At 37.1% G+C, this 16,057-nt stretch overlaps 1 protein-coding gene across 5 annotated transcripts in view; it reads right to left on the bottom strand.

The window, feature by feature from the left end:
* Positions 1 to 205: 205 nt before the first annotated feature.
* PACRG (parkin coregulated) overlaps positions 206 to 16,057 on the bottom strand; it is a 253,865-nt gene continuing 238,013 nt past the window's right edge. For all 5 annotated transcript variants that reach the window (XM_075748552.1, XM_075748553.1, XM_075748555.1 and 2 more), the window contains one exon: positions 206 to 1,391. In XM_075748552.1, coding sequence (XP_075604667.1) covers positions 1,231 to 1,391 — 161 coding nt within the window. In that variant the 3' untranslated portion in view covers positions 206 to 1,230. The remainder of the gene's footprint in view (positions 1,392 to 16,057) is intronic.

The raw sequence follows: 16,057 nt of genomic DNA, 5'->3' as shown, positions 1-16,057 counted from the left end.
ACCAAAGAGTGCATTTCGAGCTCTAACAGTTACAGAGAAACACTTGAAAGTGCAACTTGCATATATTTTAAGAGCTTCCAGAAACCAGAATAAAAGCAAAATGAGCCCAAATTCTGTACTTTCAAAAATCTTATGCTTTTTAAACAAAGCTCCCATCTCCTGATTTGTTTTGAGCTGACTCGATATTTTTAAATGGTTGTCCTTGAGAATTGTAAAACTTGTTTTATTTTTTGAAGGCTTATTCCATAGAAATGCTTAAAAAGCAATAAAGTCAATCTCAATAGCCTTGCTTAAATCCATGATTATATCAATTCTGTGTTGTGGGTATACAGGGAGAAACTAACTGAGCAGGAAATTGTAAGGGATTCCTGTAACAATAGTTACATTGTTTGTACACATATATACCATAATAATAACAGCAGAAAAGCACTAGCAACTTTGCAGTTACAAAAAATACCCAGCGCCCTTTAAAAATATATGTGTATATTCTGTGTTTACCCAGATTAACAGTGTTGTTAGGGACTGATGCATTATGTACGCTCTATCTTCCATCTGATTTATTGAAGTTTTGTCCGGGCTTCTTTTCTTCATGTGCCTGATGTTCGCCAAGAGGAACCCAAGTTCCATGCAAAGGTAAACACCTGGAAGCTGAGATGAGGCGTGTATAAGAAACATGAATTAATTTAATGACAGTGCTTTATAATGGACCATATAAATTCTCCCACTGTAATTGGTATATACATTCAACAGTTCTATTGTATGTCAGTGCACATAAGTCGGCACAGCTGCTAGAGAGGCATTGCTGAACTGGTGTTTCTCTTCCATGACAAACACCTATTAAGCAGTCAGCATAAACTCTTCTTGTTACAGCCTCTGACATCACCCTCAGGGCAGGCGGACACAGAACAGCAATTGCTGAATTGCGTATGAAAATTATAGTTTTATTGTCTATACAAGTGAAGGTTTAACTCTGATTCCTGCTCGAGTCAGCTCTGTTATAAAGGAGCGATTCTTTCAGGGAACAAACAAGCACAGTACACCATTGTAATCAAAGGAACAGGCACTATTTATGTATTGGAAAGCCTTGTTCACAATAGTGCTAACACTCTAATGCCCCAGAAGCCACTATTTTAGCAGCTGTAGAGAAAAAAAGCATGACTAACAAGATGCCATACAGAGTCAGATACAGTTTTTTTAGAACACAAATGGAATCATCCCATTTGATACAACTCAGTTTAATATGCATGACTGATAAGTAGGGATCATGTATTTAATGTTTATATAAGCAGTTTCTCCACCGCAGCGTTCAAAGGCTTCCAGTGTCTCTTGAATCAGATCTCCAATATTTTCACGCTTCTGCTGGCTGTAGTCTATCCCATCGCCTGAATTAACTGGTTAATAAAAGAAAAAAAACAAACCAAGAATTATATTAAATTTACTGTTACACTTTAAGATAATGACATAGGAAATTGCAATTGCTTGTCAGTCACTGTGCCTCTATTAGAAATTTTGCTCTGTGACACGAAACAGAGCTGAATTTGAAAACAGGATGGTTTTGGTGTCTCTTTAAGGCTCTGCTCAGTCTCTGACTTCGTATGCCTTCAAAATTTGGTTATGTATGCATTACTTCAGTATCTAAACAAAAATCCTAATAAAAATAAAGAAGATAGATACATTCTTTTATAAGGTAAAGATGGAGTCTCTCTTACACAGTTAATCTCTGAAGACCATTACTTCTTTATTTCTAACATGGCTTATTTAGGACAAAATTCTACTGCCAGATACATACAAGCTTATCTACAAAATGTGACTTCAGCTAGACTTGTTATGGTGTGAAATCTGAAACAAGTATTGTTTGGGGATTGTTCCATGTTAGACATCATATTCACACTCTTATCCTGTTTCTGGTAGAGGGGATGTCACGTGACCTAAAAGAGATATTTGGAGTATAACATGGCACTTATTCAATTTCTGCTCCCTGAAAAATGTGTAAAATTAAGTCAATGTCAAAAGGACAAATTATTGCAGCCCCTAGATGCAGTAACATTTACTGCTGCTTTCTCTAACATGGACTAGCAAGGGTGACACACATTCACACACACAGAGCATAATTCTTTAAAAAAATCAGTGTGAACAACTGTGACAACAAAAAATACAAGGATAAGAAATAACTTCACCTGCAATGATGCTGAGAGATTTAAAGGAGGAAAATATATGTCATTTTGTTTTAAAACAATATTTGGAAAACTATCTTAATGTGGGTATATTCCAATACATGTATAAAAAGTAATTTGGTAGGAGCACTAAGTACTCAGATCAGCGCGGTGCCGTGGCCAGGTGGAGCGGCTGTCACGCTGCTGTAGGGTAGTCCACATGCAGTCTGTCAGTGGTCTCACTCCAGGCAGTGGTGGCAATGTGCCCACGTCATACATTTAACATCTCAAATAACGCTGCTTGCTTACTGACCCTCAGCCGGCCAGCAAAGGACACATCTGTCAAGGCAACACGACCAGCTTCTCAGGTAGTGCCTGCCTCTCGTGTTAGAAGTGCGGCGCACGCGAGGGTGAGGGTAGATTTTGCTCCCACTGGTGCCTTCACATCCCCAGGCCGATGGGGTGTAGATGTACAACTGCACCCAGCCTCTCATCCTCTCCTGGATCTAAGCCCAAGGATCTGGATTTAAAGTTTGTGACTGTTACCAGTAAAAAATGAAGAACCATGTTCATGAAGAAAGAGCTGATGAACACAGGTAAAAATTATCCTTTTGCTGAATTTTCCTGTAAAATATCTGATTACACTCCAAGTTAATTATGTGTATATTAGGTTTTTGAACTCCTTACATACATTTGTGTCACTTTGCTTTTGGTAAAATATTTACACAAATACAGATGTGACATACAAGGACTGGGTTTCTGAGTGGAAAGGAAGTAATTCTTCTGTGATGATTACTCTTAAGCACACGAATACTTTCCTATATATTAACTATTTATTTCACTGACGTGGGAAGCCAGGGTTGTGACATCGAAATTTACTACAATGAATTTAATGTAATGTTAGAAATAATAGATTATGAGAATGCATAGAAAATACCAAGAGCTATTAAATAAAAGGATTGGCTTATACAAAATACTAACGTGAAAAGAAAAACACGTCACAATTGAGTGCAATTTAGACTAAACATGGTTTGCTCTTGCAGAAAACAACTGAGATCAACTGTGCCTCATCACCTGTGTTGCATGTGCACTGCCAGCACTCCCCAGAACATGTGGAGGTATTTCTGATTTCACAAGGAAACCCTGAACCTTGACCTAAGTCTTGGCAAATATGTAAAGGAATTACTGACTTTCCAACCATTTGTCTATTATCTGTAATTTTAAGCCTACACACATGCTCTGCTAATGAGCTTACACAGCTTTCATCGTTCTTTCAAAGAAGTAGTAAAAAAATCAGCTCCCTGGAAGTAATGGTGATACATTGCTAAGCAAGTTTGGAGGAGGCCAACAAGATTCCCTGATAATGCTGGTACCAGAGGTATTTACCAGAATCCCATGTTGTAGTCTTTATTATAGAGCATAGTCTGTACAATAAATGATGCCTTAGATGCTTGATTAAAAGATGCCTAAGAGAATGAGGCAATGATAAAGGAAATAGTCTGCAAGGGAAGACTGAATGTGTGATGTGCAGACCGTCATTACAATTTTTTTTTTTTTTTCCTACAGACCATCTGTGCTATATGAAGGTTTGTATCCTCAAGACAGCCATAATTCACATTAATGTCGTGACACAAGCTACAACCAACAATACCAGAAAGGTTATGTCAGCGTCGAGGTCACCTGGTAAGTACTAAAATAGCTATCCTATGCAGATAGAGGAGTTAACAAATCTTTCAGACAAAAAAGATAATCATTAACCTGACAGGACAACATCCACTAAATGGATGAGTCAGAATGATCTGCCCAATGCACCTAAGGGTAAATATCTAGTCATAATAATAATCATGATTGGTTGAAAAAAAAAAAAAGCTACTAAAGTCTAACGGTCTTGGCATGCCCTTCTCTGGTTTGACTCTATTTCCAAGTTAGTTTGCATGAGAAGCCAACTTTGTCAGCCACAAAAATGTTGCATATATAAAGTGTGAACATGGATCTGATTCAAGCTCTTCATGAAGTTGTCCTTTGTGAGGGAGAATAAATCAACATGAAAATGCTAGGAAGCACATTTGTCATATCTTTGTCTCAAAGTGAAATGTCTGGCAAATTCAGCATGCATCAAGAACTGTTTTCAGAGCAAATGTTACTTCTGTGTTTAGAAGAAACACACTGAAGGAATACTAACAGATCTAGAGGATTACAATTAGGAAAAGATCTCATTTTTCCCTTCCTGGATCAAAAAGTTAGTTCCCAGTCTCCTAAATCATGCACCAAGGGTTTTATGGTCCTTCAAGTGAAGTGAAAGGCTTTGCACCTGTCAAGACCTGCACTCGCTGATGAAATCACCCAGCACACCAAGCCCAGGAGTGGCACTCCCTGCCCTGCCCTCAGCGCTGCCGATGCCAGCTGCCGTAGCTGAGGAAACCCTGCTCAGACCCTCGGGGACTGAACTCAGCGTTTGGCAGCGAGTGCAGGAGGATTTGAATTTTGTTTTAAAACATGGTTTGTATTTGAGTCTAGACATGCTTCTATTCATGATTCAGAATATTAAAGAAATTCTAGTGTTATTTATATTCCATTTCGTCTCATTCAAAAATTTCACTAGGGTAATGCTACCAATATAAAATTGTATTGCATTAAAGAAGGACAAGCGAGTTTCTCTCAGTGCATTAAGAACTTGATAGGGCAGTTTTGAAGTCCTGGAGTGGACGGGAAAGGTAAACCAACCCTTACAGCTCAGTCCAATCTGTTCTTATCTCTGGACATTTGTTAGCATCTGAAAGTGTCCGAGACATTCTTTCAGTTTATTGGATTTCACTTCAAGGCAGGCCAGGTCTTGAATAGAAGGGGTTTTAATCCCCCAAATATGTCAAAGTCCCCCTCTGTAAGTATCTCACACATACCAGAGCTCACTCCTGGTGGTGGCTGTTCCCAAGTTTTGCTTCATGGAAAGCACAAATTAAACCTGGAGTTTTCATACACCTGTTGTTGTAAGGATGCTGTAGATCTTAGGATATTAGAATTTCCCCAGATGTTAAATTCTTTACTGATGAACTTTTGAGAGCATATATAAACACATGTATTTCAACTTGCAGTCTTGGAACAAGTGGGTCCCAGCAGAAATTTTTTTTACTACTAGTTAACAACAGAGAGTTTTTGTATAATGGGATTATTTTTTGTACACAAATCAATAAAGCTACTTGGAAAGATAGGCATCATTCCTCCCTTTTTGAATGTTGAGAAACAGAGATACTGAAAGGTAAAGTGACTTGCTCCAAGTCATGGAAGGGATCAGTCACAAATCATGCTTTTTGACTTTTTACTGTAGATGATGAAAGTACTATTTATGGTAAAATATAACTATGGTAAAAATAATTTTTAAGCTGCTCAGTTCATCCTAGTCAAACCAACAGGTATTTTCAGCAATTAAAATGATTACAGTAATCCAACATGCTAACCACTTAACTGAGTAAGATTTTTACTTCAAAAAACCATAGTGATGGGATTGTAAAGTGCAGATGTGTTTCTCAGTACAGAGTTGTATTTCTGCAGAACAGCCTATCACAGAACAATATACAGTTAAGCAGTACAAACTAGTATTAAAATGTTTTGTGGAAAATTTCAGGACTTTATCCCTACTAGGAGTCAGCATCAGTACCAAGAAATAAATGGAAGCTGATTTCAGCTATAGATTGACATGCATGTGAGTCAGGGTTCACATTGCATTAAGTTCACTGCTCAGGTACGGTTCAGAGCTTAATTAATTTTTCAAAGTCCTCTTGTTAGGATTAGTTTAATTGTCATAAAAGATGTTGGCTTCCTGACCGGAGTGGAAAATGAAAGCCCCTGATGAGTCAGTGCGGCAGGAGGGAGGAGGGCTCCTTTGCACCGCTCCTCTGCAGTGACTCAGAACTGTGCTTTGAAATTGTCAGCTCCAGGAAGGATGAGGTAGTTCAGTCTCCCTGTTCATTTAATTGAAAGTCTGTGAAAAGTCACAGGCCAAGACTCTAAAACCCTCCTGTCTGCTAAGAAATGGAGGGACATTACTGGTTCGTTTCACTGAGGTGAAGGAAGAGCCACCAGGAGGTTATGACTTCTGGTCGTTGCTAACCCAGACCGCAAACCCTGCGTTCCATTCCTGAAGGCTCAGAGCAACATGAACGCCAGTTCTACTTGTTTCTTAGGACACGTCTAGATTGTGTGCACACAGAAGAGCAAACTGGTCTCACGCATGCTTGTCCCAAAGCTAGGACGTTGGAAAGAAGAGCTTGTAATTTATGTTGGAAGGAACCTCTGGAGCCATCTGGTTCAAATGCACTGCTTAAAGTCAGCTCCATTTTCAAAGTGAGGTCAGGTAGCTCAGGGCGAAATATCTGCAGTTCCTCAGCGCAGGGTGATCCCAGAACAAGAAATGGTGCAGAGATCCCCTTGAGCTGGCAGAGCTTTTCACCAGCTTCTTCAAATGCAATGAGGGGAAGTGCTACCCCTTAAATATTAAAATGTATCTGGCAAAGGAGAATTTGCTGAAGTTAGTTACAAACTTCATAGGAGGAATTATTATCTGTTTTGATACAAAACAAATGTCAACTTTTGGCATAGTAACAGATTCTAACCTGCATGTATAACACTGCTTTTGGAAGCTTAATCATATATCGAAGAAAGAGGCACAGATTTGGCTGAAAAAATAATAACATTTCATTAACACCCTGACTTGGAACTATGAAAACATAATTAAAAAAAAATTAAAGTGTATCTTTCAAAGCACTTTAAAACATTGAAATCGAAAGTACTAATATACCTTAAGGAGGCCAGATCTTTGAATATGCACAGACCTGTTTTTTGACACTATCAACATTTAGAGTTCCTCGTCTCTTGCTTTACTTGGCTCTTCCTTCTATTTTTCATCACTAGTGCTGAGTGTTTATCACTCTACAATGCTACACTGCTACAGAGATTGCAGAAGAATGATCCAAGAAGAAAGCATGTATGCTTGGAATTTAAAAAGAATACTGATATAGAGAAATTTCTGCTCATCATAGGTCTTAGAAAAAAACAATTTTATACTTTTGATATAAATCAGCTAGGTATTATCTATCATCTAAATAAGATGCTTCCAAGGTTTTCTTAATTCTTATTGAAGACATTTTGCTTTAGCATAACATATAGATTCTTTCTATAGTTATCTCCCACATGCAGCTAGCTTTTAGTTATTTCATAAATTAGCATTTATTTTAAAATGTAAGTGCTGTTACTATAAATACTATTCAGAAAGTCAACAATTCAGTAAGTGGAGGAAGTGCTCTGATTGGAAAGGAAACATTTGACTTACGATGTTTTACTAATGATGTAAGCCTACTAGAGATAGCTGTAGCTACTTGTAAATTGCTGCAGTATAAAAAAACCCAAAAACCAACAAACTAAAAAACCCAACTGAAAATGAGCCAAGACAGCAGCTGTTATCACAGTTTTTCATTTCCAGGAAATGTTAGCAACATCAGATGTAATCCTGTGTAAGCCCAGACTTTTTTTTTTTTTTTTAATAGAAGTATAAAAATGAAAAAGCAATCACAGATTTTTTATCAAATTATATTAGCAAACATATTTGACCAATGAGGTAAAAAATAATATTATTGTGGTTTTTTCCCTCTATAACTACTTAAACTTCTCTGATGAATTTAGACTTTGAAGTTTGCCTATGTTTGTCAATATCAAACAAAGTAGTATTAAATAATCTTACACAAACAGTATGCTCAACAGAGGAACAGAAACTGGAGGCCGAGATCTCTGTGGCCTTGCTACACTGTTTACTGTTGCAAAATAATATATTAGGTCACAAATCATGCTTAAAGTGCAACAAGAATTGCACCACTTATGTGAATCTGATGTCCTTCCAGTTGTTTTGGATGTATGTAAGCTAGTACAAAGCAAATACTGCTTGTTAGCTGGAAATCAGCTTGTGTGTGCAAAATTTGCATAGCTTTGCTGGATTGATGTGAAATACATTTGTTCGTCACATTCATTTCTCATCCAAATATGGCATAATTAATGCAAAAGGAATTAAAACCATGGAAAACCAAATCTTTGTATGTGTGTAGAATAAACATAATTTGTTTTTTAAAGTAATTGAAAGTGACAAAGCTGAAAGTCCCGAAATGCTTTAAAGATCGCTGATTTCAGTATGAAATGTAATCCTACAGCAGCCAAGTTTTAACATTGAGTTTATTCATACTTAAACTCAAGATGCTTGGCAAGGCATCTTCCTTCCCCCATTGGAAGATTTTTATTAATGCAACCAACCTGCTTTCGAGGGAAAGCCCTAGGTTTTTCTTCACAAGCAAAAAGCTCAGTAATTCATTACTTGGTGTTAATAACTGTTCATGTGTCTGTGTTGTGTGATCTGTCATGTACTAATGGAATTTGTTGTGTCAAAATTCACTGTTCAAAATCATTAGCATTTAAGCACCTTATTTGGTATAGCTTGCCCATCAAAAATTTCATTGACAGCTAAATGACTTCAATCACTGCTTTCATAACTTTGTGACAGAAGGGTGAGCCCTTTATTGTCATTGGAATGCAACCATATAAAAGTAGGTCAATATATTAAAAATTTCTCATCAGAATTATGGGAACAAGTTGTTAGATACACCTATAAGTTGCTGGATATGCCTGAAGTTGCCAGTTTTCTAGTTTTTCTGTCCCCTAATTAAGCAAAATAAGCAAGAACCTGAAGTCAACTTGAGGATGTTGTTTTAGCAGTGATTTGAGAAGGGACAAAGAGATGAAAGCTATGAATGACTGTGTGGATTTGCCAAGATTTCTTTCATTGCTGTGGGACAAGGACAGAGTTTATGCAGTTTAAAGGACAGCTAGCATTGAAACTGGAATGTACTATTTTATCCTCAAGCCAGACAGAAAGGAATGCTCTGCTCAATGAGATATCTGTATTATAAGGCTCAGGGTATCTCCTTCTGGTGTCTATTTAATTTTTTTTTATATATATATATATTTAATGTAAATTGAGTAATCTGATTACTGTTTCTTTCTGCATTTTTCCAGTTGGATCAATGCATATGGTAGATTAAAAAAAAATAATATTGCCTTCCCAAGATATGAATTTCCATTCTTTTTATGAAGAACAGGAAGGACATAAAAATACTTATCAAAAGCTAGTTAATTGCTATTCATTTTACATTAAGAAAAGCGTACATTTGAATTTATACAAGCTTTTCAAGCAAACAGAAAAAACTCCAATTTTTATACAGCTAAAATGTATTATAATGTGCAGTCTTTCCTTACAAGAATGTAAAACAGATAAAAAAGAAAGAAAATTGTGTCCCCTAGGTGTGGTGTTTCTGCAGATTCACAGCTTTTGAATTGTGAAAGTTGAAGCCTTTTGAAAGCAATACAGGAACTGCACATATACAACATGCAGACTGATTTAAATTTTTTTTTAAAAAGCTTTAGGAATATCACACAAAACTGTCCCTTATTTATCTTTTTCAACATTTTCCCTGCATTAAGTGTGAAGAAAGATAAGTGAATAAGAAGAACAATTTCATTAGACTCTAACTGGAAAACTCTCACCCTTCTTCCTGTCTAAATTACACCTGTATCTTTTGTTGCTTGACCTGTTATTCAAAAGGGTCCCGAGTATGAAGAAAGCAAGAGGCCCAGCAGCATCCAGCCCAACTTGCTGAACGCCTGAGATCTTCTCACATCAAACTCAGTTTCATAAGGAAAGCTGTGATGCTTTGGGAAATAAAGTTACGTGCAAAAAAGCCAGTATCTCAGGTTATAGAAACTCACTCTTCTTGTATATCAGTTCAGTCTTCTGAACCGATGCTTGAAGAGACCATGTTGATATGCCAAGAAGGCACTCCTGTATTCTGTGGCACACAGGTTAGTGATGGACATGCTACCACTAGCATGAGACTACAGGTGAACAAAAAGAAAGTACAGCAGATGGTCATCCCAAACACTTAATCATTGCATCTTTTTGTGTCATTTTAATTTATTAACATAGTAATCGGAAGGAAAAGCAATTTGAGGAACGAAGGATATGAGACGTCTCCAGTATAGCTTACCAAATTCTTCAAATCTTGTTCTGACCTAAGCTAATTTTTAAAATGTTATTTTAAATATTGACATTTAAATATTTTCCTTTAGAGAATCCTTTAGCACTTTTTACCGATATTAAAGAAACTGAAGAACCATATATTTCTCTGAACATGTGTTTCTCCTGAGATAAATTGGTGAAAGGGAGGTTGGTTGGTGGCACATTGCGAAACTGCATAACCCATCTCAATAGTTACTAAAAGTCAACCATCTCAGGTACGACTGCTTATTTGTCTAGCTTGCCATCAAGACTGCAGGGATTCAAACAGTGGAGCATGCTGATACTGTGAGCTCCTCAATTGTCTGCTATTTTCATTTGTCTAAAAACCACCACTTTGCTGAGTTTGAAAAAAAAAAAAAAAACAAACTACCAGAAAGAAACTGAACTGCAATGGCAGTTAACAGTAACAAATGCTATTGATAACATCAGTGGGTATGTACAAAGACAAGATATTTACACATTTTTGCAGTAACCTGACCCACTACTAGGACCACCTACCAAGATTTAGCAGACTGACACGTTCTTGCAATACACAGAAAGTCCTTTTGTTTGACCACTTATGCAACTTTTATTAGCTAACTTCCTTTCCTACCCAATATAAAATCATTATTTACTGTGCCACTATAAGTATCATAGACTCTAGACTGTGTTTTTTAAAACGTACTCCTAACTTGGCAGTTGGAGTAGATGATCGTTGTAGGTCCCTTCCATCTGAAATAGTCTCTATTCTATTCTATTCTATTCTATTCTATTCTATTCTATTCTATTCTATTCTATTCTATTCTTTAACTTTCTCAAAAAGGGGTTGCAATGTTAAATTATTAACACAAGCATTTTAGTGATGCCTAAATACAATTGTTCATAACAAAGAAGTAATTGCACATAACACATGGTTATAAAACAATAGGATGGTAAATTGTTAGCAGGTTTTTTGAGATAAAACTATTATTAATATATGTTACAATATTTTAAGAAAAGCTGCTATTTCTTACACTGCTTCCACCTGAAGAATTAAAATCGTCCATAAGCACATAATCTCTTAAGGCCATACTTGCTTTTACACATTTACTGAAAAAGACCTTTAAACTTATCTATTCTGGGACTATGTGTAGAAGTAAAAATGGCTTTTCTGCGTGCAAACAGGATACATGGCATGCACGGCAGGGTAAACTGGACCCCAGTTAACACTAGCAATACCTTTATGATATCTGTACGGGTGCCTTCACGTAGAAAACATCCAACTGCTAACAACATAGCACTTCTAGTTCAGTTTGTAATACCTTTCTTAACATCGTTTCACTTCATCACAAAAGCAGTGATCCTGAACAACAGTAAAGCCTGAAAAAGAATCTCTGCTTCCCATGTGAATCTGTATTTGCTTGTCCTAAACTGCTGCAAATCTCAGGTATCTATATGCTGATGGCAGTGTACTAGTTACAGTAAGTTTATCTTCCTAGGCCCCCCCCCCACTCACACACAGACCCACGTGCATGTCATGACAGGGTGGAAGAGACAAAAGAAGTAAGTGATATGGCTGAATGCTCTTGGTCAACTCAGGCTAGCCTAAGGGTTTTGAACTAACACCCAAGAAAACAGTTAAATAGCACATCAGAGTACAGTGTGTTTGAATATTTTTAAGTTTGCATTTTCATGTATTATAATGAAGAACAAAAGTAAAGAGCTGTCAAGAAAATTCTTCCCTGGCAACTTAAATATGCTTTCTCACACTTGAATGATCTGAGAGTACATGCACACATTATAACTAGCTTTACATTAATAACAATGAAATGGCCATTCCTATGAAGGAAAAGTCACGAGAGGTTTTGTAGATAAATTTGAGACACATTGAAAAGATAACCTGGAAGACAGCATGGCTAATATCTAAGTGGGACATATTTCAAGAGTAATATTTTCTTGCAGTTTTCCTGGAATGCTTATTGCTCAGTGGATAGGGTCAGCCTCTAGAGGAAAGGGAGAAGTAACACCTCACAAAATCCCTTTATGGCCTCTCTCTGGCAGGCCACAGATGGCTGTTGCACCTCCTACATTGTTCAATGCTAATGGCTGCTGTGAGTTTACAGCTCTCTGATCCAAGTCTGCAGCTGCAGTGCTGAATGGGTACCTGTGGAAGCACTAGCTCAAGATTAACAGAAAACTGCTTCAGAAAAATATTACTGACCATTTTTGGACAACAGCAGCTAGTGCAGAATGATGACTTTTGAAGGAAACCATGGGATGTTATTTTAAGGGAAAAAAATAACATATACTAGTCTGCATAAATTAATATGAGCAAAATTCTTCATGAGTCACCAAGAAATTTCATCACTGAATGCTGATATCTGGAAAGGTCTTTCTGAATCACTTCTCCTAGCACAAAGTTTATTGGGTGCTTGACTGATAAGTAAAATAGACAATTCTTGTCTCGGGGACAAGAATGTGGACATGGGAGGAGTAGAAGACAAAGAAAAACAAAGGCTGAAAGTGGAGGAACAAAAGCCAAGGATATTTGTTTGGCTAATTAATTTTCTTAAGTATGCTCCATAAAGATTCTAATTTATATGAATATATACATCATGGATTAGCGTGGCTATTCCATAGTGTAATGTAAAGTATCACACTGGATGCCGATCGACATGTTATATCTGAGCCTGTTGAATTTCCACTGTCATTTTGTAGCAAAACAAGGTGAAAAGATAGATAGGCTTATCTGCATGTCTACGGCTAGACCCAATATCTTTGCTTTACAGTTCTGAGTAAGAATCTCAGCTACTTACAAGTTCAGTTTGGGAAATGATTAGAAAGGAATGTCAACCTTATTAATATAAGTATGGGGCCTCTACAGGAATGTGTGCTATCAACTTAAGTATTGACTTTTTAAGATGGAGGAGGTGAACTGAAGCTGTTACTAGTCCATGAAAGGAGAGGCACCAACAGCCTCCCAGCACTTGAAACCTCTCATCTTCTATTGTCTTCCTTCCTTTTAATCATATGGATAAAAAATAGAGTCATCCAGAGATCTCTGTTTGGTAATATCCTTGTTTTAGAGAGGCATACGCTTTCCTCTCTCCTCAATATCAAAAAATGCTGAAGAGTCAATAAGTCATTTTAGGCATGTTTGTTATCAGATCTAGTGCCTCAGCCATCTGCCTCAACAGCTTCTGAAACTGCTGATAGTTGTCTGGCAGAGATTATAACCACTGTCACTGAATCCTCAGAAGTCATGGAAGATGTCAGGCTAATATCAATTTATTTACATATCCTCACTATCATAATATATCCATATCTAGCAGCTCAGATTGGCTTAAGGAGGGGTTATGATTCTAACTGCGTAGGGGAAATGGTACAATAAGACAACAACTTGATTTTATAGGAGAGGAACAATAATACCACTCACAATTTTCAGGTAACAGACTGACTTGGCAATGGTGAAACAGCCAGGCAGAATTAGAGACACAGGGCAGGAGACAACATCAAGATAGAAATCTCTTACAATCAGAATGGAGATTTCAGACCAATTTAGGAATTGCAACACTTAATATCTGTCACTTGGGCTCTGCAGGAGAATCGGTAGGGCTGCACTAGACTTACCTCATGGCATAAAGTAGGAGTTACATTCCCTAGAACAGTGTTCAAGTGAGTGAAATGTTGATCAGTGAGTCTCACAGAGGTAGCCAGTGGGAAACAGCAAGCAGAAAAATGTCTAAAATTTTGCTTTTCTCTAAGACTCAAATGTTTGCATCCACCCTGGAGCTACAGCCCACAAGTTTTCCTCAGGGTAGATATCTATTGCCATACCTTCTGGGTGAGATTGAATGCTTTCTTTAAAAGCAACTTGTGCCACAAGACAGTAATGATACCTCTTTCCCATAGATGTGTGTTGGTTTTGTGCTACACCTCTTTACAATAATAGTTCAAGTTTCCCAGAAGTTCTACTAGCTAAAAGATAGTATAAGCTAAGGCCTGTTCTGACACCTCGTATAGCCTACCAACATTTCTTTCCTGAGGGGCATAAATTTAGATCTCTCCCCTCTGCCCAGATGCTTATTTTTCCAGAAACGCTGTCACCTTTCCGCTTTGATTGAATTTAGACAATGAGTTTAAAAGTTATGGGAGATGAGAGGGGGAAAGACTTACAGAACAGAATAACCTTGTGACCTTAAGCCTTGTATTCTTAAGAAGGCAGGCAACAAAGGGATGAGCAAGGGCAGCAGTGGATGCCTGAGTTTTTATTGCTTGAAAACATAGTGGTGAAGCAGCCTCCCAGGAAGCAGGAAATAAGTCCAGCATCTTTCAGCTTATGTGGTTTCAAATGTACGTCTTTCATGATCAGGGAGATTTCACCTAATTATCAAATTAGTTACTCATGGAGAAAGGCTCTTTTGACCTCTATGCTTATGATTTGGCAAGGAAGAAGCCGTAAGACAGACTTTTTGTTTGACTATGAACTTGTGCCAATGTTTTCAGAGACCCAAAGTGTAGCACCTGAATCCAATTTTCGGCAGGTACCTGAATGGGCCGATCCTGAGCCCTTACCAGTTCCCAAATGAAGGCTGCAGTGAATCAGAACATCTGTACATGAGGCTAGATATTTAAATGCCTAAATACAGATTTACATGAATACATCTACAGTGCCAAGTTTTAAATGTTTTGACTTGAACTAACTTCCTAACAGATGGTTATTCTGCATCTATCTTCATTTATTTATGGCTGTTTATGTTTTTGCAGATGTAATAGCTGATCTAAAAGTGATACAAGCCTATTCTTTGTCTTTTTATTTAGTTATGTTGCAATAACAGTTAAAGATATTATTGTACTGCACAATCTATAGAAATTACATAACGATGGTCTTTCTGTGTTGTACTCACAAGAGGTCCTTCCATATGTTCAAGAAAAACTGCTGTGACCATAAGGCAAAGTGAACAAACATAAATTAGATGTTAGCATCATCTGTAACATGCAAGCTTAAGCACGATATTATCAAAAAATAAACAACCCCCAAAAAATCTGAAAAAAAATGAGGAGAAAACAAAGGGAGATGAAGAAAATGTTTAAGTACGTGTATCAGAAACTTCAGAAAATGGAATTCCACAAAATTAATGCAAAATTTCTCAATAAGATAAATCTCATGCTACATAAAATGCAGTTCTTGGTATCACAAGCAGATAGAAGTCTGATTCAGAAAAATGTCATGCAAGTGTGTAAGTGATTGCAAAATCAGGGCTAAAGTTTTTGTTTATTTATATCAAAGAATTTCCTAACTAAAGAAGCAAGCAAGCAAGGCAAGCATGTACAAAGTATTAAGAAATGAAGGGCTGCAGAAATGAATACTGCTGAAAGAAATGAATACTGCTGTCAGCTATATTCATGCCTCACCATGTAAATCAATGAGTTTCAGAAGACTAAATGAGAGAGGGAGTTAGCTTTTCTCTGCCCACTACAGTGATTAATCAGCTTATTTTCAATATGAGAAGTACCAGCTACGTTGTTATCTCACAACTTTTTTCACAGTACCAAAAGTACAAGAAAACAGCAGCTATGCATTACCCCTCTAACAGGAAAAGGCACATGTGACCATGAAACACTGTGAGACTTTGGTAAGAAATGTCATGAGAAAGAAAATTTCTCAGCTTTGAAGTTGTATTTATTTATATGTAAGTTGTAATATCCAGGGAAAGCAAAGTTTGCTGTAACCATTTTCTCACGTTACTGCGACATTCATTTTTAATGCACAGCATTAACTACAACTGTCTGAAGAAGATTCAGGACATCATTACAGTTGCCAACATTTATT

This window comes from Balearica regulorum, chromosome 3 (genome assembly GCF_011004875.1).
Source record: "Balearica regulorum gibbericeps isolate bBalReg1 chromosome 3, bBalReg1.pri, whole genome shotgun sequence".
Lineage (NCBI taxonomy): Eukaryota > Metazoa > Chordata > Aves > Gruiformes > Gruidae > Balearica > Balearica regulorum.
The sequence above is the reverse complement of the archived record's forward strand: the minus strand, read 5'-3'. Positions and strand labels throughout refer to the sequence as shown.